This window comes from Marmota monax, unplaced genomic scaffold (assembly GCF_021218885.2).
Source record: "Marmota monax isolate L192 unplaced genomic scaffold, Marmota_monax_Labrador192_F-V1.1 WCK01_AAM20220418_F8-fsc00447, whole genome shotgun sequence".
Lineage (NCBI taxonomy): Eukaryota > Metazoa > Chordata > Mammalia > Rodentia > Sciuridae > Marmota > Marmota monax.
In genome coordinates this window covers 51,343-77,229 of record NW_026694198.1, presented here as the reverse complement: position 1 = coordinate 77,229, position 25,887 = coordinate 51,343, and the positions used below count along the sequence as shown (strand labels likewise).

At 33.7% G+C, this 25,887-nt stretch overlaps 1 protein-coding gene and 1 pseudogene across 3 annotated transcripts; one reads left to right on the top strand and one right to left on the bottom strand.

Moving 5' to 3' along the window:
- Nucleotides 1-71: 71 nt before the first annotated feature.
- Eri1 (exoribonuclease 1) lies at nucleotides 72-25,887 on the bottom strand. Of its 3 annotated transcripts, XM_046466398.2 has the most exons (8): nucleotides 23,445-23,752; nucleotides 21,590-21,768; nucleotides 20,522-20,646; nucleotides 18,334-18,544; nucleotides 17,140-17,223; nucleotides 15,529-15,638; nucleotides 13,429-13,543; nucleotides 72-3,953 (listed from the first exon to the last, which is right to left on the bottom strand). In XM_046466398.2, exons 4-8 carry the CDS (start codon nucleotides 18,484-18,486, stop codon nucleotides 3,711-3,713), a joined length of 705 nt encoding a protein of 234 aa, XP_046322354.1. In that variant the 5' UTR covers nucleotides 18,487-18,544; nucleotides 20,522-20,646; nucleotides 21,590-21,768; nucleotides 23,445-23,752; the 3' UTR covers nucleotides 72-3,710. The 3 variants fall into 3 exon arrangements, with proteins under 3 accessions (XP_046322354.1, XP_046322352.1, XP_046322353.1); XM_046466396.1 differs by lacking the exons at nucleotides 20,522-20,646; nucleotides 23,445-23,752 and adding an exon at nucleotides 25,635-25,887; XM_046466397.2 differs by lacking the exon at nucleotides 20,522-20,646 and having other exon boundaries at nucleotides 23,445-23,731.
- On the top strand, nucleotides 4,354-7,069 carry LOC124108038 (BRCA2 and CDKN1A-interacting protein-like; annotated as a pseudogene).

Genomic DNA, 25,887 nt, shown 5'->3' with positions numbered 1-25,887 from the left:
CAAAAGAAAGAGAAAACTAAATATACTAGAAAATAAAAAGACTTAATTTCAATTATTTATCAAAACCACACTCAACTATACAAAACATTTTATTATATATTGTTGGAATAAAAAATGTTACAAGTTGTAGTCACTGCCCTCAAGTAGCTTATACTTCTCTACAGAAACATAGAAATAGGTCTTCCTTCCAAGCACAATATATTCTTCTCAGATTTTTACCATACACACACACACAGGCATTCATCCATGAGACAAGTGGTTTCTTGATTGCCTCCACCTATAGCTTAGGCCAAACATGCATTATTTATATTGACCATTTACCTTTCCTCCCCTCCCCAGGAATTTTACTACCAGTTCTTCCCCTTTCCTCCAAATTACTGCTTAGCACTATCATTTGGGAGATGATATTCAGGATGATCTATAAAAGGTCAACTGGTCCCATTTGTTAAAAATATACACGGAAATAAACTAATCTCAAGAGATGGCATCTTCCTTACATGTTAGTAACTCCTGTGGTTTTAATTTCAATCCAGGTTAAAGAAACCTGTCCCTATCAGAAAGGACAAACAGGTCTTTCTTAAAGCAGAAAAGACACATCAAAAAAAAAAAATCTTTTTCTTTTTCTGCTTGATCTAATAAAAAAAAATCTTTTTCAGAGCAAAATGTTAAGTATTTTTATCTAAAAAACACAGAACAGACCCAAAAACTAGGCGAAATACAGTGCTCCAGTATATACTTCAGTTGGTTCTCACAACTGAATTTGAAAAAAATAAAGCAGAAATCCAATGTCATTGTGTCAGAGCAAGTGAAACATAAAAAAACAAGAAAATTAGCATAACTAATGATTAATAAAAAACAAAAGGATTGTTTGCAAAGAATATTAATGTTCATAATATTGACATTAACAAGAAAGTATTAGCAAGTATTATCTTGACTGAGACACTAGAATGGCATTAATCTCTTAAGTGTTTTCCTTATAAGAATTATCTGTACTCTATACCTTAAAGACAACACAACACAACAATAATCAAAAAGCAAAAAAGCAGTACTCCTAATGTTTAAGATCATTTCATTAGAACAGACCTGATTCATCTCAGAATCCCAAATCATATTGAAGGGGAGGGAGCAAAGACTCAGCAGTTAGTTAAAAAAAAAAACGGAAATGAGGTCAATCAAACTGTCATATGCAGGTATGAATATATTACAATGCATTCCAATTTTATATAACTATAATGTACCAATTAAAAATAAATAAAGAGAACACGATTGGGGAGGTTGGAGGGAAGGGAAACAGCAAGTACTGAGGATTGAGACAGAATAAACTATATTATATGCATTTATGAATATCAAAATGAAACCCACTATTATGTACAACTATAATGCACTAATAAATTTGTTTTTTAAAAAAAGAAATTAAGACAGTAAAATATTTGGTTGAGCCAAAAGGGTACTGAGAATTTATAATAGTGAAGTTCTTCAAAAGAAATGAGTTTTTCAGTACTTGGGTATTTGGCAAGAATAAATAAACAACTTGATATAAAAAAGTAAAAGGGCAATTAATATTTCCTTGCCATTCTAAGATTTTCTAATTGTAGTTTCATCTATTCCTAAGCAATTATGGAAGTAGGTGGGAAGCAATTAGTTTTACTAGGGCATGTATTTGATCCTCTAGTAAGGTGGCTATGTAGAAGAATCACCTAAGGAATATATCTAGTAGGCCTCCTGGCATCCAGAATCAACTCAACAATGACTTGCTATATTCTACTCCTTTGTCCTGGCACAGTAAGAATTTGGAGGAAATTATTTAAAACTGTTAGGATACTTTATATATCCCTCCCACTCATAGAGTTTACTGTAAACTTAAAACTCCTGGATTCACTGTTTTACTATAATCCATAAGTTTTATCTAAGGACATTCATTCTCTGTGCCTTATATTACCTACACAATATTGTTCATTATTACATCATTATTGCTCAAAGGCAGAACTTCATTGGGTCAAATAAGAAAACCACAACCCTGTGTAGAAAATTCTCATGCCAAGAAAGTATCTACTTTCATATTTTTCTTCTATGCATCAGTGTCAGGAAATCTTTGCTAATTCATTTGATTACAATACACAAATCACTAAAGTAGAATCACAAGTATTATAAGGTAAAAGAAAAGCAAGCAATGTCCATGAGAAAGCCACAGGAAATTTAATTCTTAAAAATACATATTTTAGTCTCTAATAAGAGTCTTATTTTATCAACTTTACTAATCCAAAAGCCATCTTTGTTTTTAGAATTAAGAACTACTCAATATCTAGTGGTCATATATTAAGTGAAGTCTGACAATCAAGAATATATTAAACAACACTAGTGGCCAATGGAGGTTTTAAAAATAAAAGCATAAGATATGGTAGGAAACATTATTTGACTTTAACCTCATTTATAAAACTAAATACAAACGTAATATTAAATGTCTACTTCTAAGTGTGGCATCTTAGATTTAAGAATTAGGGCAAATATGTCATAAGAGGGAAGGGAACTAATCAATCAAATCCAAAAGAACTCATTATTTTATAAAGTTTGAGCAACAGCCCTATGAAATAGTATTCATTTTTACTTTTCATTAATCTCTTTAGTAACTTAATTTTTAACCCTATAATCCACCTCAAGTTTTGCAATTATAAGTCAGAAAAAAAAAAGCAGATATGTACACCAAATAGTTTTACGAAACTCGCCATATATCCAGTCTGGGATCCACATCTGTATATTCAACCAACAATAGACTGAAGATATTTGGGGGAAAATTTTCCACAAAGCAAAACTTGAATTTTCCACATATCCAGCACTTTCATGAATCTTCACACAAAAAAAGTGATGTGCGAGCACACCCTGCTGCAGCCTCCCCCTCCACAGATGCTTAGTTTCTCTCCAGCACATGTTGTTTGGTCATTGCTCGTCCCGCATCTTGTTCCTATACTATGTAGGTTAGTCTACACTGTTTGTATCAGAATAAACTTTTTTCCTTGTCATTATTCCCTAAACAATACAGTACAGCAACTATTTATATAGTAATTATATTTATTAGGTATGATAAATGAGAGATGATTTAAAGTATATGGGAGGACGTATGTAGGTTATATGTAAATACTATGCCGTTTTATGTAAGTGACTTGAGGTATCCACACCGGGTCCTGGAACTAAACCCAAGAGTACTGAGAGAGGACTGTAGTTGAACTTCATATATAAACTTCAAAAGTCAAGAGGACTATATTTATAAAACCCAAAGGTTAACATAGGCCTACCTTTCAATTTTTTTTGGCATTTTAAGAATGATTTAATGAAATGATGTTAATTCAGAAATACATTCTATATCTCAACATCAATAAAATATGACATTTAAGGGAAGAGTCAATAAAATTTTGCATTTTAAAATCAAAAAGAGTACATCTTGGACACCTTAAAATCTTGGACAATTTAAAAAATTTAGTTATAAGCAGGACATTACTGTGTAACAAATACTGCTCATATCAAAAGTGCTGGTGAGAAAGAATTCAATATGCCCTCCCACAAAATCTGTTCACATACATAATATATATACATATAATTGTAACAAAGATTTTTCATGTTTAAGGTGCTTGAAGTTTGCACTGCAGTCAATGAGCATCCATCTGCTACCTCTTTTGTAGCAACTCCAGTTAGAATGATCCCAAGACAAAATGCTATTACTTTCTAAAATGTGGCATTTGTGGAGCTGGAGTGCCCTCTATTGGTAAGGAAGAGGACACACTCATTAGTTGTCCTGAATGCATTTTCTCATTGATTCGGAGTTCACATCCATCTTGAAGCATTCGCACTGCTATTCGTGCTATGTTCTTAGAGTCATCAAGACCACTATGAGGTCGTCCATCATAATCCATTCCTAATTTTTCAAGCATTATTGCCAGTTTGGTTTGGCTTCTAGGAACCTGAAATATAAACAATAATTCTTTAGTGTTATAAACTGTAATATAAAGCCACAGAAAAATAAGAAACTGAAAATAGTAGTAATAAAATTATGTTGGGCAAAGGACAATATTCTTGATCAATGAGCAAATAAATAACTCAAATTTTCAGCTTTAACAAACGATCTTAGAATTTTAACTGAAAATATGGCTAGAATCCTCAGACATTGAAAATCTTTGCAGTACTATACTTAAACAAATCATTTATTAAAGGAAATGTACTGTTCTGAACACCTAAGTTGAAGATTCACATTTTTAACCTAATATTTTTGCATGATATTTTTCTACAAATACTTTAGATAGTAATAAAAATATTTACCATTTTTAAATAACTAAAAATAAGGAAGCTCAAGAATGAAAGATGATGTCGTGGTATTTTTCAACCTATTTTAAAAAACTGCTCCATTGTGATAAACCCCCAAATCTCACATTTCCCAAACTCTAAAAAGCTCCTTCACTTCTGAGAACAACTTTTATATTTTCTGCATATTCGCATCAAGAAGATTTGTTTAAGTTTAAAGTTCTATGGTTTGTATAGCTATGTCACCTAAGTATCACGGAGCTTCAGATTCATCTATAAAATAGGACTAACAGCTGTATTGTTTATTCAAAGGGTTACTGGTAGAATCACAAAGCAAAAATGATATACAAAAGAACAATGATAACATCGTAAGGTATACAACTACAATGCACTCTATGCCTCTTCTAAATATCACTTAGAAAATATGCTTCTAAAAATAACCTTTGCAATACAATGAATAACTTAGGTGGAAAGGACTGATTCCTAGAAATACAAAATACCAAAGTGAATCATAAAGAAATAGAAAATTTGACTAATCTATTTTTAGACAGGAGATTGAATCAGTTAATTGAGAACTTCCTAATAAAAGAAAAGCCCTGGACCATATAACTTCATTGATAAATTCTACCATTTAAAGAATCAACACCAATCTTTCTCAAACTACTCCCCCCAAAATGAAAAGAAGTGAACAGTTTCTAACATACTCTATGAGGCCCACACCACTTTGATACCAAAACCAGATGGCAGTACAAGAAAATTATCGATATCCCTTCTGAATATCACAATACAAAGTCCTCAATAAGCCAGGCACAGTGGCACACACCGGTAATCGCAGTGGCTCGAAGGCTGAGGCAGGAGGATCGCTAGTTCAAAGCCTGCCTCAGCAAAAGCGAGGCACTAAGCAACTCAGTTCAACCCTGTTTCTAAATAAAATACAAAATACAACTGGGGATGTGGCTCAGTGGTCAAGGGCACATGAGTTCAATCCCTGGTACCCAAGAAAAAAAGAAAATCCTCAACAAAATAAAAGCAAACAAAATTCAGCAACATATTAAAAGGATTGCCATGGGGTGGGGATATAGCTCAGTTGGTAGAGTGTTTGCCTCTCATGTATAAGGCCCTAGGTTCAAGCCCCAACACCACCAAAAAAAAAAAAAAAAAAAAGGATCATCACAATACTAAGTAGGATTTGTTCCTGGGATTCAAAAAGGTTCAGCATGCATGCAAAAATCAATGTTTTACCACATTAACAGAATAAAGGTGAAAAAAAAAATCACATGACCATAAGAAGTGATGAAGGAAAAAGCATTTCACAAAATTAACCTTTCATGATTAAAACACTCAACAAATTAACAGAAGAAAAATACCTGAAAATAAAGACTGTGAAAAACCCATAGCTAACATCATACTCAGTAGTCAAAGACTGAAATCTTTTCTTATAAGATTAGGAACAAGACAAGATATCTACTACACTCTATTTTTTCAACAGAGTATTAGAAATTCTACCCAGAACAATTAGGTAAGAAAAAAAAAAAAAGGGCCAGGTGCAATGGCACACACCTGAAATCCCAGCAACTCAGGAGGTTGAGGTAGGGGATTACAAATTTAAAGCTCATGTGTGCGATTGGTATCCTGTCACAAAAAATAAAATGGATGAGATGTAACTCAGTGGTAGTATGTATGTATGTATGTATCTCTTATCTCTCATCTCTCTCTCTCTCTCTCTCTCTCTCTCTCTCTCTCACACACACACACACACACACAAGAAAAAAACAACAAAAGCTATCCAAAAGGGGAGAAATAAAATTACCTATTTGTGGGTAACAGAGGATATGTGTAGAAAATCATAAAGATTCCACACACACAAACAAAAAAAACCCCTATTGGAACTATAATATAAAAAAACAGCGGCTGGATGCAGTGGCACAAACCTGTAATCCCAGCAGCTCAGAGATGGTGAGGCAGGATGACAGTGAGTTCAAAGCCAGCCTCAGCAATTTAGTGAGGCCCTAAGCAACTCAGCGAGACCCATCTCCAAATAAAATACAAAAAAGGACTGAGGATGTGGCTCATTGTTTGAGTGCCCTGGATTCAATCCCCAGTAACCAAAAACAAACAAAAAGCCACAAAGAAGCAGGATCAAAATCAACACACAAAAATCTGTTGAATTTCTATACACTAACAATAAAAACACAAAATGAAAATTTAAAAAAATAATCCCATTTAAAATAACATCAAGGACGGCAGCACGGCACCCAGGGCCAAACGAGGCCTTAGTCGAGGATGAAGACGAAGACGATAATGTCGAAGAAGAGAATGAAGACGACGAGGTCCTTGACGAGGAAGTGAATATTGAATTTGAAGCTTATTCCATCTCAGATAATAATTATGACGGAATTAAGAAATTACTGCAGCAGCTTTTCCTAAAGGCTCCTGCGAACACTGCAGAACTAACAGATCTCTTAATTCAACAGAACCATATTGGAAGTGTGATTAAGCAAACGTTTCAGAAGACATCGATGATGATGATGCAGATGAAAATGAAATTTTTGGTTTTATAAGCCTTTTAAATTTAACTGAAAGAAAGGATACCCAGTGTGCTGAACAAATTAAAGAATTGGTTCTAAGCTTCTGTGAGAAGAACTGTGAAAAGAGTGTGGTTGAACAGATGGACAAGCTTTTAAATGACACCACCAAGCCTGTGGGCTTTCTCCTAAGTGAAAGATTCATTAATGTCCCTCCTCAGATTGCTCTGCCCATGCACCAACAGCTTCAGTAAGAGACTTCAGAAAATGCCTTCAAACAGTAGCTTGTTTGTTTGGTTTTTTTCCCCAAGTAGACTCAGAAATGTGATTTAAATGGAATATGTAGGTACAGAAAGAGTCCTGACCTGGATTGAAACAACTGTATTATGAGGAGGATGGAAGAAAGAGTCTAAAACGGCTTTTTGAAGAGTTTGGATTATTTGTAACAGTAATTTTCATATTTTTTAAGATTTTAAATGGAATAAAGTGGATTAATTTCCTTTAGACTTTTTAGCCCATTTGCATGACATTTTTCTCCTAAAAGATTTCTGTAACATGAATAAAATGCTGAATAATGACAGAAATAACAAAAAATAAAACAACATTAAGGAGGATGAAGTACTTAGGAATAAATCAAGACAAAAGAATTATGCAGTGAAACTGCAAAATATTGCTGGAAAAAAAGCACCAATAAATGGAAAGACACCCCATATTCACGGACTGTAATACTTATTTTTAATATTAAGATATCAACATACCAATATGGTAGTGCATGTCTGTAATCTCAGCAACTCTGGAGGCTGAGTCAGGAGGATCCCAAGTTCAAGATCTTCCTCAGGAACTTACAAGACCATGTCCCCCAATAAATAAATAAATAATCATCCATGGGGATTTCCAGATTCTATGCTATGCCTATCAAAATCCCAATGACAGCTTGGTGTGGTAATGCATGCCTATAATCCCAGTGGCTTGGGAGCCTGAGGTAGGAGGATCATTAGTTCAAAGCCAGCCTCAGCAGTTTTTTTTTTTTTTTTTTTGCAGAAATAGAAAATTCCATCCCAAGATTCATATGAACTCTCAAAGAACCCCAAAGAGTCTGAAACAAATGAAGTCTACATGGTTTGCCTTTATGAAGACATAAACCTGTGTAATTCATGCCAAATGTTTAACAATTATGTGAAAAGACATCCAGCTAAGCATATTACCTACATGGATTTACTACGATGAAAAACATTTCACTCTCAAAAAAATTTTTTTTTCTCTTCTGTTATTGGTAGTTCAGAACATTAGTTATTTTTTCCCATGGGTCAAAAGATACCTAAGTATATGATTTTAAGTGGAAAAGTAGGTGACAGAAATCAGGTATTAGCAATTTCTCCATTTTCCTTTGTGTGTGAATTAGTAATATAAATGTGGGAACATAAAACATTAATGCAAGTCAAAATATTTCAATGTTTTAGCAGTTTAGCTTTATAAAAATAATAAATAAAACTGTTAATCTTTTCTGGATAATGAATTTGAATTTTTTAAAACCAAATAAATATTTTTAAAAAAATTCTTATGGATGGTTAAAAGCAAAGGGGACAGGGGCAGAGAACTTGCTATACATGTTTATACATTTCTTTGAGGATAAAACACAAACGGCCAATAAGCACATGAAAAGACGTTCAATATCACTAAAAACTAGGTAAAAACAAATCAAACCCATAATGAGATACTATTTCATATGTACTAGAAGGACCATTACAAAAAGAAAGCAAAAAATAACAAGCATTGGCAGGGATGTGGAAAAATTGAAATTTGTGAATTACTGGTATGTAAATTACTAGGAGAAAAAAATGATAAATCCACTGGAGAAAATAGTATGGAGATTCCTCAAAATATAAATTAAACATAGAATTGGCATATGACCACCACCTTCAATTCTCTGCATATCCCAAATTGAAAGGAGTAAGTTGAACAGATATTTGACTATCCATCTTCATAGCAGCATTATTCACAATAGCCAAAAAGTATCTAGCAAGGGATGAATAAATTTTTAGAATGTGTGATCTATACATATAATGAAACATTATTCAGATAGTAAGGAAATTATTATACAATGAATATTACTCAGCCTCAGAAAAGAAGAAATTCTGGTACAAGCTACAATGTGAAAAAAACTTTGAAGATATCATGCCAAGTAAAATCACAAAAGAATAAATACTGTATGATTTCACTTATAAGAGGTACACAAAGAAGTTAAACTCATGAAGACAGTAAATAGGATGATGGCTACCAGGTCTAGAAATCGGGGAAAGTTCAACAGGAACGGAGTTTCAGTTATAGAAGATGAAAAAGTTCTGGAGATGGATGTGATGATGGCTGTACAACTATGTACTTAATGCCAATGTACTGTAAACTTAAAAATGACTAAGATGGTAAATATTATGTTACACATATTTTATCACACATAAACAAAAAATCTCAGAGATAAAAAGTCCTGGATAGTGCAAGAAAAACAGTTAACTTAATCAAAGGCAAATTCATTTCAGGATGTTGGTTTAAAAAAAAAAGTGAAAACATGGATAGAGAACACATAATCCTCCTGCTTCCTCTGGCTTAGATGGAAAGTTCTCAACATGGTGTTGCTGAATGGTGAATGGCAGGAAAACAAGCGGGAGATTTTGTAGAGTGGTTTAAAGATGAGCTGCAAGACTCAGCCTACTGACTTTTTATCACTAAGTTGCTGACTATTTTTGAATAGTTTGAATCTGTAATCCTCTTGCTTCAGTGATGAGCCACTGGGATTAAAGGCATGTGTCACCATACTCATCACCTTCTAAGTTTTTTAAATTTATGAAAAGTAAAAAAAAAAATTACTCTCTAATTATCCATTTCTACCCTCCACCCTCAAGAGATGTAGGGTAAAAACTCATTTTTAGTTTAAAAAATGAGAAAAAACAAAAACAACTCTGGTATAAACTACATACCATCAACCATATGTGGTTACCACCATACACAGTAGAAATTTCTGATAAAACTGAATAAAGCAAACAAAACAAAAAAGGAGGAAATTTTTAAAAAAGAAAACTGTAACTTTCTTCTACTTATGTTTGTAATTGGCATTACGATTGGTATCTATTATGAAAGAGGGGAAACCACACCCAATGAAATGGCCAAAATCTATTCAAGAGCACTGGCAATCGTATTGCCTTATAATATCTGCATTATGGTTATAATTACAATAATGTTTTACAAGCTATAGATATTTTTATTCAGACCTAAAAATCATCTTAAGATTTAGTTAACTATTAACAAGTCTTAAAATAAATTATTCATCTAAGTTCCAAGTTTGAGAAAGAATGGTCTAATATAAGGATGCATTATCATCTGGGAACTATAGCAAAAAAAGATCCTACAGGTGATCAAGCCCCTACAAAGTTACATAATCTAAGAGGACAGAGGCACCTTTGAAACTACACTACAGAATACAATAGCAAAATTTATACTACTGAAAAAAGAATAACTGTTCCTTAAAAAAAAAGAAAGAAAAGTACAATAATTGCTAGGGGGAAAAAGGGAGAGGAAAGAAAACTTACACATGACTACTGGACAACAGTAGAAATTACTCTTAATTATTTAGTGCAATAATGGTGTATCAAAAGAGCCTATTTTATGAAATAGTTACAGGTCAAACGAGATGATGTCTGCTTTGACTCAAAATAATAAGGAAAAGAAAAGTGCGGATATAGCTGAAACAAGATTGCCCATGAATTTGTAACTGTTGAAACTGGGTCATGAGGATTCATTACACCTTTCTATTCTACGTGTTTGTAATTTTCCATAACAAATTTTTGAAATCATAAATTGAGTGAAAAGAAAAATCAAAAAAGGGGGAAAATTATCAAATATAATCAAAGAACTAGTTCCAAAATAAAGATCTATAAACTAATAACAAAAGGTCTACCCAATTTCAAAAAACTGGGCAAAAGACTTAAACAGGGACTTCACAAAAAAAATCAATCTATATGGCTAATAAGCATATAAAAAAAAAAAAAAAGGAGCTCAACCTTATGAGTAAACAGGAAAATACAAGTCAGAAGGTTAATAACATGGTTACACACATCCATCTGATTTACAAACATTTAGAATTCCTGGCAATTATCAGATGCTGGCAAAGACCTAGACCAAATGTAAAGTCACACACTGCTGATGAGAGTGCAAACTGGTACACTTTTGGAAAACTATTTTTGAATCATCTAGTAATGTCAACAATACACTGACCTAGCAATTCCACTCTTAGGTTTAAACCCTACAGAAACAAATTGCACAAAGCCATCAGAAGATATGTATAAAAATGTTTATAGCAGCAATATTTGAAAAAGTATGAAATTAAAAATAAATGGTCAGCCAAAGTAGAACTAATAAACAGGTATATTCACACAATGGAATTCTGTAGAGCAATAAAGTAAATGAGATGCAGCCATATATACAAAGAATGGTTCTCAAGCACAATGTTAAGCAAAAAAGCAAAATAAATACTTCAGCCATTATAATACTAATTATATCATGTTCGAAAATAAGCAAAGTCAAGTTACAGAAGGATACATATTAATATTAAAGCTATAAAGAAAAACAAAAAAATGATTACCATGAAATATGGTTAGCTCTGGGGGGGGGGGAAGGAAAGAGTAAAGCGGATGGAAGTTACAAGGGCATTCACTTTCAAACAATGTGTCCAACTCTACTCTTCTGTATACATGTTTCTGTTTTTTTTTTTAATTTATTTATTCTAATTTGTTATATATGACAGCAGAATGCATTTCAATTCACAGTACACATATAGAGCACAATTTTTCATGTCTCTGGCTATATACCAAGTAGAGTCATACCGTTCGTGTCTTCATACATGTACTTGGGGTAATGATGTCCATCTCATTCTACCGTCTTTCCTACCCATCTGCCCCCTCTCTTCCCCTCCCTCCCCTTTGCCTTATCTAGAGTTTATCTATTCCTTCCATGCTCCCCCACCCCATCCTCATTATGGATCAGCATCCTTATATCAAAGAAAACATTCAGCATTTGGTTTTGGGGGATTGGTTTACTTCACTTAGCATAATATTCTACAACTTCATCCATTTACCTGAAAATGCCATGATTTTATTCTCTTTTATTGCTGAGTAATTTTTAGTGTGTATATATACACCACATTTTCTTTATTCATTCATCTACTAAATGGCATCTAGGTTAGTTCCACAACTTAGCTATTGATGTGGCTATGTTTACTATAGTATGCTAATTTTAAGTCCTCTGGGTATAGAGACCAAGGAGAGGGATAGATGGATCAAATGGTGGTTCCATTCCCAGTTTTCCAAGGAATCTCCATACTGCCTTCCATATTGGTTGCACCAATTTACAATCTCACCAGCATTGTATGAATGTGTCTTTCTCCCCATATTCTTAGTTTTTAAAAAAAAAAAACGTTAAAGAGACAAAAAAGGTTTTTAAGGAAAAACACCTTTTCTCATGAAACTACTTTAAAATGTTTAACCAAAATGAAACTGAAGGGAGAAAGATCACAGAGGGTATTAACACATAATAGAGAAGCAAAGGAAATCCCCTAGGATGATCGTAGAAGACTAAAGAACAAATTATTCAGCTTTGAACAAGATTAAAGGCTTCAGGTAAGTAGTCCTTGAACAATCAATACACAAACTAAGTATTTTCAATATTGAGAAGTGACTCAGTTTGAATGGAGAGTAATGAAATAAGTAAAGAGTAAAGAATTACTAAATCTAGAGAAAAGTTGTGAATACTCTCTAGTCAGAGACCATCAATAATAAATAATGATTTGACTACAAAAGTAATACAACTAAATTCAAAAGATGCAGAGCAGGGAAGGACATGCAGAAGCAGGAGAGGGTTTATGGAACTAAACCTTCATATTTCAATGCAGGAATTCAATAGATATATCAAGTGAAAATGCAAGAAACAGTAAATGCATGCAATTTAGAAATATAAAGATGAATATCTGACAAAACAGTTTTTTTAATAGTTGAAAATGTATGCCTCAAGAGAATAAGAACCAGTTCTGCTGAGGGCCGTGGCAGATGACTGCATTTGTTATAAGGATTGTAGTACTACTTTTAAAATTTACACTACACACGTTCTAACTTTGATGTAAAGTAAAATTAAAATCCGTTGTGGACCGTTTGTTCCACAAACAGTCCACATATGAATACCCTTACATTCTTTCAAACTTTTGCCATTTCAATATATAGTCTGCCTATTTAAATAAACAGATTGAGAAAAATGGTCTATATTTCTAAACTGAACATAACTAAATGGGAATCTAGTAAGTAACAATTATGTAGAACTCCTCTGTAAAAAACACTTAGAAAATCACATATTAGTGTACATGCAAAACATCAAACTTTTCATTAATAATAGGATAATCAGGGCAAAGGGAGGAGGGGCGGTAAAGAGGAAGCACCAGGGACTGAAATGGAGCAATTTATATTCTGCGTTCATATGATTATGTCCAAATGAATCCCACTGTTATGTATTACTATAGTGCACTAATAAAAACATTTTTAAAAGAATAATACAATCAGTGATATAAAAATCTTACCTTGTAAAAGTTTCCATACGACTTTCGAATATTGATCCACTTTTTAGCAAAATGAGGATATTTGAGCCGGCTCAGTTGGCACTGCATGTTCAAAAACTTACTCATATCCCACGAACTTATAAATCAGAAACATAGGGGAAAAGAGGATAAAGTAAGAGCTATACTATTCTCACAAATGAGTATTTTAAGTCATTTTATTTTTTTTTTAATCTACACATATCAACTTTCCCATATTCACACAAAACATCAAGCTTAGAAAATTAAGAATTAATTTTTATAACACCTTACTTCAAAAATTAACTTTAAAGGTGGGATGAAAGTTGGCATATTAGTTTTTTTTCACAAACTAAATTTGGTTAGGCTCATTTTGATTGTTTTTATGGTGCTGATGACTGGACAGTCTTCAGTCTTGCTAAGTTGTTTTTTTTTCCTTCTCTCTTTTATTTTGTAATTGTTAAGATAACTGTATAATGCCAGGTATGCCATATTAGTAAGTTCTTAGATAAGTTTTAAAATACAACAAAAAACAAAAACAAATACATAGAATGCTTATAGATAATGGGGTTAAAATGTCTGTTTTGCAACCTATATCTTTCTGTAACACCAATCAACATGTTTTAGTTAAGGTAGTCAATACTGAGTATGCAATATAGAAATTGTGTTGGTTCATACATGGTTTTTCTTAGACAAGGGGAATCAGAAGAGCAATAGAAATTATAACATTCAGCAGGAAATAAAAAAGGCTTCAACTCAGCAGCTACCCTGGCACAACAGGAACGCTTTCAAATGTATTTTAGGAAAATTAAACTCAAGTGCCTTTTTCTAGGATCCTACTGTGTCTGCGTACTTTTAATATCCTGAAGCAACCTCCAATGAGCCTGAGAAGTTGCTTGCCTGGCTGTCCAAATATTTCTGAATGTATCAATTACTGTTTTTGTTTTGCACAGGTTTTCCAATGATTTGTCCCAGAATTTGAGGTGTTTACAGAACTGCATATACTGTGGTATGATAGAAGCACCTGTCAACATTAGCAGGAATATTGCTTATTCAAGTTTAAAATCAGTGACAGATTTCCACAAAGGTCCATCAACATCTTCCCAAACTTCTAAACTCAACTATGATGTGATTAAATTCAATGCTCTTATGTGAGAGATTCCCAAATCCTTCAGGTTGGCAACATCTCAGCATTAGAGTACAAACCATCTACAATTTAAAACAGAAATTATTTGGGATTTTCTTCTTCAACCTTATTGGCATTATGGCATAGGAGTTGCTCTTGCACAATGCCTGTAATCCTGGTTTAAATCTTTCTGATCTTCCCATTTAGCCTTTCACTTAACAAATGCTTGTTGGGCATATACTTTGGGCTCAGCATTTAAGCACTGTGGAAGACTATTGGTTAATAAAAATCCTTACCCTAAAATGATTTTTAATTTCCTTGCAAAAATAAGTCCTACATGAATAAACATTAGATATAAGAATATGTAGTCAGAATGAAGTACATCATATAGGGTATAAGACTTTAACAAACAACGTGAAATGTAAAATCTGGGTAAAAAGACTACGTTAAGGCTTTGAATAATGACAAAGAAATAATGAGAAAGAGATTCTCAGCAGACAGGAAAACATGAAGTACACAAAGAAAGGATATACCATGTAAATTCATGGGCAGCCTGACTAAAAATGAATAATGGCAGGTGGATTAGGCTAAATGGATACAGTGGGCTGAGAAACCTTGAATGCCAAGCTGAACTTCTGCAAGAAGGCAAATGTGATAAAAATCAGTTTTAGGAAAGACATTTAGTTTCACGTATTAATATTTATCTTTCTAGACCTCTAGTCTTAGATTAAAATGTTATCATTGCTTTCCCTCCTCTTTGATCTCTAGGATTCAAAATTTAAGTAGCAGTAAAAATAAGAAAGGGAAAATACTATCTCCTATAGGATGACTCTAGAGCCTTTAGCAAATATTTATTTATTGAAATATTTTAATAAATATTTTTATTTATTAAAGGCCCTAGAGTGGTATCCTAAGTTAAATAAGGTAATTTTTAATCCTAAAAAATTATTTTTAAAAAGGTAAATTCCCTAAATACTTACCCATCTGTTAATATGCAATATTTATACTTTGTTCCTAATTCCTTCAATTTCATCCAGTCAATTACTTTTTTCAGTACCTGAGGGAAAGTATCAGCTCTGTCAACCTGATCCTGAGGATATACAAGTAAAATATGTAAAAATTAAGACAACCACTTATAGTTCTACAAAACACCCCGACATATACAAGAAGAAAATTATCAATAAGAAGATGGCTTACTTATGTCTTAAATTCTTCAGAGTTTCCTTCAGTTAGATAGATCTACCACCTAAATAATTAAAAATTGTTTATAGCCAAGTAGTAGATATTACTTTCAACTGAGGTATATAATTCTCCCAAAATTAAGACCTAAGACCATCCCCAATGGTTCTCTTTCTAGAGGCCTTAACCTAGTAGCTTACTGATTCTTCAGAGTGGAAAAAAGGGCAATCTCTTATCTGCTCAAAGCCATAGCCTATGAAGTGGTCTTCCCAACTCAAGTCTCACACCTTTACACACCACACTATACACACACTGCTGCCAAACTGGACTTACTAAAATGTAAATCTGACCTACTCTATCACTCTCAATATCTTCCAGACACTCTTCAAGGCTTTGGGATAAAAGGACACATAAGAGCTTTCATGATCTGATTTGCCTCTGGCTACCTAGACCATTTTTTTCACTAGCCCATGCACATTTGAGCCATCCTGAACTATATGTATCTGCTGTTTAACACGTGAAATGCTCAACCCTCCTTCCTGTTTACTTACCTATCATGACTCAGTCAAAGATCACCAACATGAGGAAGCTTTTCCTAGGATAGCCCTCTACACATACAAAAATCCTTTTTATAGATGCCCACAATACCCTAATAAAACACTGATTTGTCACTCTTCCTAATCACGTGGATTATTTTGTCTGACTTATAGATCATAAGAAAGATGAAGACAGAGACTGACTAGACTGATTCCCTAGTTCTATAACATATATTTCAGTAGATAGTCAAATATGTGTGGATTAGATAAATGAATGAACGAAGGGCCTACTTATTAGAATACTACAACAACAACAACAACAAAAAATCACACTAAAAAACAAATTAAGGTACATATACAGTCAAGTTGTACACACATACATTCTAAACCTTATCTTCAAGTACATCACAATAATACTTACTTTGCTAATGCTCCATTTTACACAGGAAATCTTTAGATGCACAATTACACCTCCATAAAAGAAAAGTAAAATGTGCTTTTTGTTTCTGAGATGCAGGTCTCACTATCTTGCCCAGACCAAATGAGAACTCCTGAGCCCAACTGATCATCACACCTCAGCATTCTGTGTAGCTAGGGCCAAGCCCTCATGCCAAGTTCTAAGTCTTTTTATTATAATATGAAAGATCTTTACCAAGCAAGGAAAACATTCACAGTCTAGTTAGTCTGTATCTTCAGTATCCTTACAGTCTGGAAGTCAGGAGGATAGGCAGAATAAGCCAATGGTCACAACACAGTTAAGAAAAAAGACTCGCCAGAAATTGTTCATAACAATGACTTTTTAAAACCATCTATAAAATAAATCCGAAATTAAAAAACATCTTTCAAGCTTTAGAAAAAGGAACACAAAATTATAACCTGAGTAATTCCGGTAAGACTGATGCAGAAATCAGAAAGCTGAGTGTTAATCTCTGGTCTTACATATTGCTGAAACGTATCTTCCTAAAGAAAAGGATAACAAGTTAAAAATATGACCCAATATATGACAGACCCTACACAACAAATTCAGTCACCAGAATTTCCAGGTAATTGTTTATTTGTGGTACTGGGGATTGAACCCAGAGCCACTCGACTACTGAGCTACACACCTAGCCTTTTTTCAGACAAGGCCTTGCCAAATTGCCCAAGCTGGCCGTGAACTTATTGCCTTGAACTCCCAAGTCACTGGGATTATGGAAGAGTTATCAACAGAAAAAGCCATTCATTTTCTTGCAAAGCCTTTTTATACTTACTGCCAGTGTGTTGGTGACACTAGAGTTATTACAGAAGTGATTTTCAGATAGATAAGATGTTCTGATATATACTCATTCAGATTTTATAAAAGCACTATTCTGGGGAATTTATTCTATGATTTCTTGAACTATGAATGTACTAATAATAATTATCTAAAGCATACATATTATGTTGCTTAGAAACCAAGGTTATAAGAGCCATTTCCCTCAATAAACTTTCCATCAAAAAGATGGCCAGTTATTTCTATAAATTGTCATTTTTAAAGACTAGTTAAAACCACCTGTGATGCTTTTTAAAAAAAAATATGCTGATGTCAGGGGCCCTATGACAGAAAAACTAAACTAGCACCTCTGGGAATAGAGCCAAACATCTGTTGGGTTTTTTTGTTTGTTTGTTTTTAGTTGTAGACAGAATACCTTTATTTTATTTATTTGTTTTGATGTTGTGCTGAGGATAGAACCCAGAGCCTCAAAACATGCAAGGTAAATGCTCTACCAACTGAGCTACAAACCCAGCCCCAAACATTAGTTTGATTTGGGGTTTTTTTGTTTGTTTTTTCCCCCCAAGTGGTTTTGATGTATACTGAGATGCAAGCAAACAAAAAACACTATTATAATGTTAGCTACTGGAAAGGGGGAGAAGCTATTTCCACTATTGTTTGATTATAGTTTTTTTTTCCCTGTTAAGCTAATATAAGAGCAAAAAGCTCACTTTAAAATTCTATTCTAGCTAAAATGGCAATTGAGACCCTCCAACTTACTAGTGAACACCAAAATAGTTGCTGCTAAAAATAAAATGAAGATATAACAATTCACTTACTATTTGCAAGGTATGAGTATTCAATAAAACAACAGGAAACTCAATTATTTCATGTATGAACTCAGGTGGATTACCCTCTTCACAAGTGGCTTCAAAGTCAATAATACAAATGTAGTCATAGTAACTATCAGCACAACTGCTCTCTTTCAACATTAGCTTCTGCTTCTTATAATAGTTTTTCAGTCTCTTCTTTAGTACATCCTTTACACCTCTAAGTAAAAGAATAAAAAACTTACTTAGGTGAATTTTACAATCAAAATTCCAAACTCTTACCTGCTGGCAATGGGTTGAACACTGACAGTCATAGCATACTTTAGCTAAATTGCAAAGTAAGACCCAAAGCTAAATCAGCAAAATGCATAAAACATCAACATTTTCCTTCACAAGTAACAGTTCATTTTAATAGTATAGAAGAGCATTTCTCTAATATATATTTGGTATTTTAAACTATAAATTTTGTCAGACTATACCACTAACTCAGCCATACTGCCTTATCTATTAAGATGACATGATATGAAAACTAAAAACTAATATTGAATCATTCTATTGGCCATATACTTTTGAGAGACAAAAATTTAAGTAAATTGAACATACTCTACTATCTCCTCCTTTCTTTTGGCATTTATAGTTTAGACAACTAAAAACTCCATGTGATATAAAAGCATTATGAGCCTAGAACATAAAGTTGACTATCTGTATAACTAATTTAGCAATACCATCCTAAGAGTAAACTATAATCCACAGAACATTATCATAGAAGTTTCTTAAATTACCTTGGGGAAAATATAATCTGGAAATTTCAATATTTCAGAAAGCTTTAAAATACATATTCTACAAATGAGTAGGGGAGAGAAAGGAAGGGTCCTCCTACATAGATAACAATGGTTGATAAATATTGATCACATATTCAAACAATATGTATTTCTTCAATAACTTAAAAATGTCACAGCCAGTGCTTATGTTTCCTTCACTGTTACTTGGCTCAATAATGAACCGGCCTACAAATAAATACAAAACTGTAGTAAAAATAAAAGGCTCTAGCTTATAATTAATATTTAGTTGCCAAGTAAGGTATTTTGGTCATATTGCCAGTTAGGAACTTTAAGAAAGGTTTTTGTATTTTTGTTTTCTTTTTTGCCTATATTCCTTTCTTAAGTTCAACAAAGCAGTGACAAAGAAATCCTACCCATGATAACACTGATAATCAACTACTTGGTTGTTTTAAGACAAAATGTTTTATGGGATTTTCCAAATCACTGAAACCTAACAAGCAAATTCTTCAACCCCTTTCATTTTAAGTCATTGTAAGTGACCTCTGTTACTTCAGAGTACTTTGTCTTAAAATTTCTTTTCCTTTTTGTTTTGTTTATTTGTTTCCAGGGGGAGAAACTATACTAACTAAATGGCTACCTGAAAAACCAAACAGTAGTGCAAACATATAACTAAATACTCAGGATAAAAACCTGTCATCCTTAATATCTCCCTTGCTCCCTCCCATACTCAACCACTTTTACTAATTCCAACTTCAAAATAACATTCAGAATCTGGTTTTCCTTAATTCTCTTTGCTATAGCTCCCATCAGCTTCTTGCACTATAGCAAATCCGTTCGTTACCTTACGTAAGAACTGAGCACCAATGCCAAGTTCCTACCCAACCATCTTTACAGGTCCATTCTTTTTACATGGTAAAATGCAAACTTCAGTATAGTGCTCCTCACACTGCTATGACCTATCATTTCAGTATCACTGTTAAACATCCCTGCTTCCCCACTGCACACCAGTATATCAGATACTGCAGACAAAACATACTATAGGCCTGGCCTCAATATGTGGTATGTTTTCATGTTCTGTAACTGGTTTATAGTAGTTTTTTTTTTTAAAGGCAAATCATATAACAAAAAAAAATCTAAAAACAGGAATCAAAAGATTTTTAGTCAAAATTTTCTTCACAAATGGTGTCAAATATTTCTTCACAAAAAAGCCTGAAATATCCTCCTCTGGCTATTTTCTGTTTGTTACAAAAGTCACCTTCCTGAATTCCTGAGAAACACTCTCTCCTATATCCTTGTGCTGCACTTGGCCAGGCCTCCAATATAGTACTGGCCACTTCTGTACTGTATTTATTTATTTTTGTGTTTTCCCAAAAGACTGTGAGATTTCCAAAGCAGGGAAACATATCTGTATTTACCTTTATAACTTCAAATGCCTAGTGTAGTGCTTAGAATTCAATACAGGCTTGTTGAATAAATGTATAAACATACATCTAGATCTCTAGCTCCATGCAAGCCAGAAGCAAGCAAATGATCTTCACACCTGGGAAGGATAAAATTTTTGCTCAGAAAGTCTTCTGTAGGCTATAGGGTGGACCTTCATAGTAGAAAGAGTCAGGGAAAAATGAAGTCAAAAATTTCTTCACGAATTATGATATAGACAATTTAGAAGGGAAAAAAATTATGTGTGCTCTTCTGAAAAGCAGTGAAACTCTATCTTAAAGCAAAGAGGAGGAATTCTACTGAGATAGGAATAAGGATTAAAGGATGCCCAAACTTAATACATTTTCATCTATTACATACAATTTCTTTCTTGATGCCTAGCAATTCTATTGTTCATTAAAAATCTACACAATTTTCTGGACTCCAAGTCCTTCCTATCCTATACCCAAAAAAAAAGTAATTTGCTTTATAAAATATATTAAAAATTTAGGTATGTGTTTATCTTACTAAAAATACACAAACAGCTGTCTAAGCTACATTTTTTCTCTTTCAATACACAGTGAAATATAATACATACAATCATTCTGCATTAGTTTTAGAAGCTAAAACAATAAAAAAATTCCTGAAAAATGAATGATTTATTTAAATTACCTGGTTTCAGACAATTCTCCTTACAAAAACAATACAAATGGCCAAAGAAAAATAAAAACAAAAATATTCAACATCATTAATAAGATAGAACTATCTATCAAGTAAACAAAGCAACCATACAAAAATTTTAAATGTATTTGTTTTGATTAGATAGACTCCTGGCTATGCTAACAGATATTCCTGAATTTCGATTGAATAGTGTTATTTTATCATTTAAAAGACTGATAGAAATAGAGTTGCACACAAAGATTTATGTACAAGAATATCAATTACAATTCTTACTTGATTTGTCAATTGTTATTAAAGTATGAATACAGGTAATTTTTAATTTTTCAGTATTTTCACAATTTCCTAAAGTGAGCATGTAATTTTTTTTAATTATTTTTAGTTACCTGGTTTCAAGCTTGAATTCTGAAAGCTTAGCTCTGAGTTCTTCCTTACTCATTCTATTAATACAGCCATTTGTAATAGCAATCTCTTTGTAAACTGGGTCACTGAAATCACTTCCATTGGAGGTAATGAACTTAGATCCTTTTGTTTCTTGGCCATCAAACCTACATCGATGCTTTTTCTGTAGGAAAAAAAGTAGGGAGAGGATACAGCTTATCAATAGTACAAACATCTTATATTTAAAGACTCAAACTCCTGAGGCCTCTTCATGCTACATGTTCAAGGAAAAGCACCCATTGCAGCTTCTGGAGGGAGGACAGGATGAAAAATATATTTCAAAATAATTTATCCTTCTCTGAGTCATGAGGCTCCTCAAAGGAGATGAAGCTAAGCAAAAAGGTGTTGGAGTCAGAGCCACCTGAGTACAGAATCTGAGCTGGTCATTTACTAGCAGCATAATCTTGGGTGGTTACTTATCAGCTTTTGCTCTTAAGTTTCCTCACCCATAAAGTAAAAGTGTATTTATCTCAAATGGTATTTAGTAATCGTAACAGTAAATAGTATATGGGCAGAATTATTATAAGCATGCAATAAGACCATATATAGCAAGCTCCTAATACCATATCCAGCAGTGATTATTAATAAATGGCAACTTTATTTATTATCATCACAGGCAGTAAAAGAGACCTTTTTATAAACTTACAAAATAGCTAATTTTTAAATGAACTTTCACACTATACATGTGTAAGTCAGTGACTTCCTGACAATCTTTTAATTCAATCCAATATAAAAACAAAATATGCTATAAATCTAACTCAAAACTTCCTAGTACAGGGCTGGGGCTGTAGGTCAGTGGCAAAGCGCTTGCCTAGCATGCGTGGGGCACTAGGTTGATCCTCAGCACCACGTAAAAATTAACAAATAAAATAAAGGCATTCTGTCTATTTACAGCTACAAAACAAAATTTAAAAAAAAAAAAAAACTTCCTAGTACCAAAACAAAGGAACTGTATTGTTTTAAAACTCAAAAAAAAAATTTTTTTAACTTTTTTCAAGTCACACATATCCAATAATTCAGAACTATAGTTACTGTATTATAAACCTATTCTCATTTTAAATCTGTTACATGACTTAATTCTATTCTCTCTATGGATAAACCCAAACTACAATCATGTTATGCTCCAAAGATTCATTTATAATCCAATTATTTCCCCTATGTAAGGTTTCAATATTAGCTGTTTCAGAATTTCCAAAAATACTTTGATACTATTAACATATTAATGCTTATTAACTTAGTCAAAATTTACTACACTATTCCCATGTGAACTTTGACTTACAGACTAAGGAGGGATAACAGCAAAAGGCCGCCATCCCTGGCTTAGAATTACTCCGGATGGTTCAGGGGCTATTTCTCACTCTAAACTCTTACTTTAATGCAACACATATTTATTGGAAATGTAATGCTAGGTACTGTGCCAGAGTACTCATTCTCATCTCCTTTGAGGAAGGGGTTAGCAATTTCACTGTACGAATTCCATAAATAGGATTAAGCATGAGATTCCTAGTTAACAATCATTTAAAAATAAAAACAAATTTTATTACATTGCCTTTTTGACTAACAAAATATTTAGCTTTTAATACATTAAATTTATAAAAGATACCTGGCTACAGTTTTTACAATTAAACAACATAATTTATTCTTTGTCTTTAAACCTACATTGAATTTTAAGTCCCATCTTACTAAAACAGACTCTCACATAGTTTAAGCAAATTTTCTCTTTGGATAAGTCCATTCTCAGATTCACTTGGAATTCTTATGTAAAACTACAGCAACAAAATTTACTACAAATTAACACACCTCTTCTACATATGCTACAAATCATGACTTTTATGAAGATTTGTTTCTGCTCCTACAACCAACTGCAGACCTCTTGTTTCAGTGCAGTTCTGAGCACAGTCAAGGTCTTCCTCTCAGTGATTAGTGTTTCTTCAGGTCTAGGACACAAGTCAATCCATCAAGAAACAGAAAGAAAAATTTGAAACCCCATATATACTATTAATCTGCAAAAACACATTCATTTACTAAATTGAGATTGGAACTGCCTTCTGCTCCAGTCTCTATGTCCATCTGTCAAATGTCACTTACAGTACTAGCCATATACAAGAGGGAGATGGATTCTGCAATAGGAAGAGAAAGATTCACCTCACAGAACGGTTAACATTAAATATTCCAAAATTGCTATCCTTTTTTATTTGTACTGAGAAGGGGATGATAGTTTGATCTCTAAAAGTTTGATTTTTTTAATGAACACAATCTATTGTTTCAAGAAATAAAGTATGGTTTAAAAATAAGCTTCAGGGGCTGGGGATGTGGCTCAAGCGGTAGCGCGCTTGCCTGGCATGCGTGCAGCCCGGGTTCCATCCTCAGCACCACATACAAAGATGTTGTATCCGCCGAAAACTAAAAATAAATAAATAAATAAATAAATAAATAAAAATAAGCTTCAAAGTAACTGCTTATCAAAAAGTATCTTTTTCTGTTAAGAAAATCTGAAAACAGTGTTTTAGTGTTTCCATAATTTTGTTGCAAAAAAACTAAATTAACCTATTTGCATCTATACATTAAAAAAACACAACTTATCTTGATTAAAATTCTTCCAAAATAAGAGTTCTGATAAAATTTGAACCTACCTGGTAAAACATAAAAATGCAACAGCTTTTATTGATCTACAAAAGCATCAAAAACTAGTAATAATGGAAATTTACTAGCTGAATATCAACAAAAAACAACTTTGCTTTTGATTGGGAAAAAAAAGTCTGCTCATTTATTTAGAGCATCCAACAATAAATTTTTAACAAATATGATAGTCATTAAAACAATCTGGAACAGACGGAGGCCTCAAATAGCTAAACCTAAGAAGTTTCAAAACTTTCAAATTAATGAAGTATATTCAAACACACTTCTCTTATTAAAGATAAACTTTTGAAAATTATTTTTTAAAACTGACTTAGATGATGTTACTTACAAAATCTATCTCAGAATAAAGGAGGTGGTGGGGTGGAAAAGTTCTCCACAGGGCACAAGGAAGTCCTCTTTGAGAATGAGATAGCTTTGCAAAGATCCAGAGGAAGAGTATGCTGGGCAAGAGAACCTATAAAGACTCTTAAGGAGAACCACCTTTCACTGTAAAAGAAGACAATGAAGCCAGGGGCTCAACAGGAAAAAGGATGATTGTGTGAGATAAAACTAGCAACAGAATGGAGTCCGATCCTGCGGGCACCCAACAGAAGGTAATCAAGGAATGGAATAGTCACCCAAATTCAGATTATTAAAAGAATATTATTTCTGTACGCAGAAAGTAACTCATGGATGGAAGGAGCAAAAGACCTAGGAATCCTCTTGCAAATACTACTTTATAAGGGGCTCAACACTGATTTGTTATTACGAGGTAAAGACCAACTTCAGCATTATTTACAATGTACAGCGCTAATCAAAAATAATTATCTCCAATAAATAAGATAAGAATAAGTTTTAAGCTTGCTTTACATGTTTGCCAATGTGACTAGGATCTAAGAGTGACATGATTTCATTAGAAAAATCAATCATATACTATGTCTAAGAGATAACAGAAGAAAATGGGCAGAAATGGGAGGCGAAGAATAGGTAGGCAGGCAGCACAGTCATGTTCTGTGAAGGCTGTGAGGAAGGAGACAGGCTTCAAGCGACATTTCCAGAGCAAATGGTACTATTTAAAAAAACAAACAAACAAAAAAAAACTTCCCAATTACTGATGATGGAATGGCAGCAGCAACAGTGAACTCAGAATGTTTAGCGCAGAATTCCCACTCAGAACTTACAAAACCACAGTCCACACAACTTCTCTTCTGGACCACTTACACCCATCCTGATTGGGCCCTAAGGGGTCAATGACAGGTGCCCCGAGCTGGGGACCCGGCATCCCTGGGGCAGCGGTTTAAGCTGCACACCAGGAGAAAAGGGATGCCCAGGGGCGGCGGGGGCCGAGGGGGACGCGGGCCCAGCGCTCACCTCGCGATGCGCGTGCTGCGGATCCTCCCCACCCTCCGGCTGCGGCGCCTCCAGCTGCGAGAGCGCCACGGTCTCGCCGCTAGGCTGCCCACTCTGCTCTTCCTCCATGCGGGCTCCCACGCCAGAAGCCAGCTGCTGGAGGCACACACTCGCTCACTCTCCACCAAGCCCCAAAGCTGGGCTTTTCTCTGTTGAAAAACCACCCAGCTCGCGTTCCCGCGGCCGCCACACAAACTCCAGCGGACACCTCCCA

What these genes read in the sequence shown, in the direction of transcription:
- Eri1 (XM_046466396.1), bottom strand. Translation starts at nt 25,742, where the DNA reads ATGGAGGAAGAGCAGAGTGGGCAGCCTAGCGGCGAGACCGTGGCGCTC. An exon ending in GTCTTACCGGAATTACTCAG is followed by an intron (nt 15,639 to 17,139) that starts GTTATAATTTTG and finishes GTATATCCTCAG; the next exon opens with GATCAGGTTGACAGAGCTGA. An exon ending in CGTATGGAAACTTTTACAAG is followed by an intron (nt 3,954 to 13,428) that starts GTAAGATTTTTA and finishes TTTATATTTCAG; the next exon opens with GTTCCTAGAAGCCAAACCAA.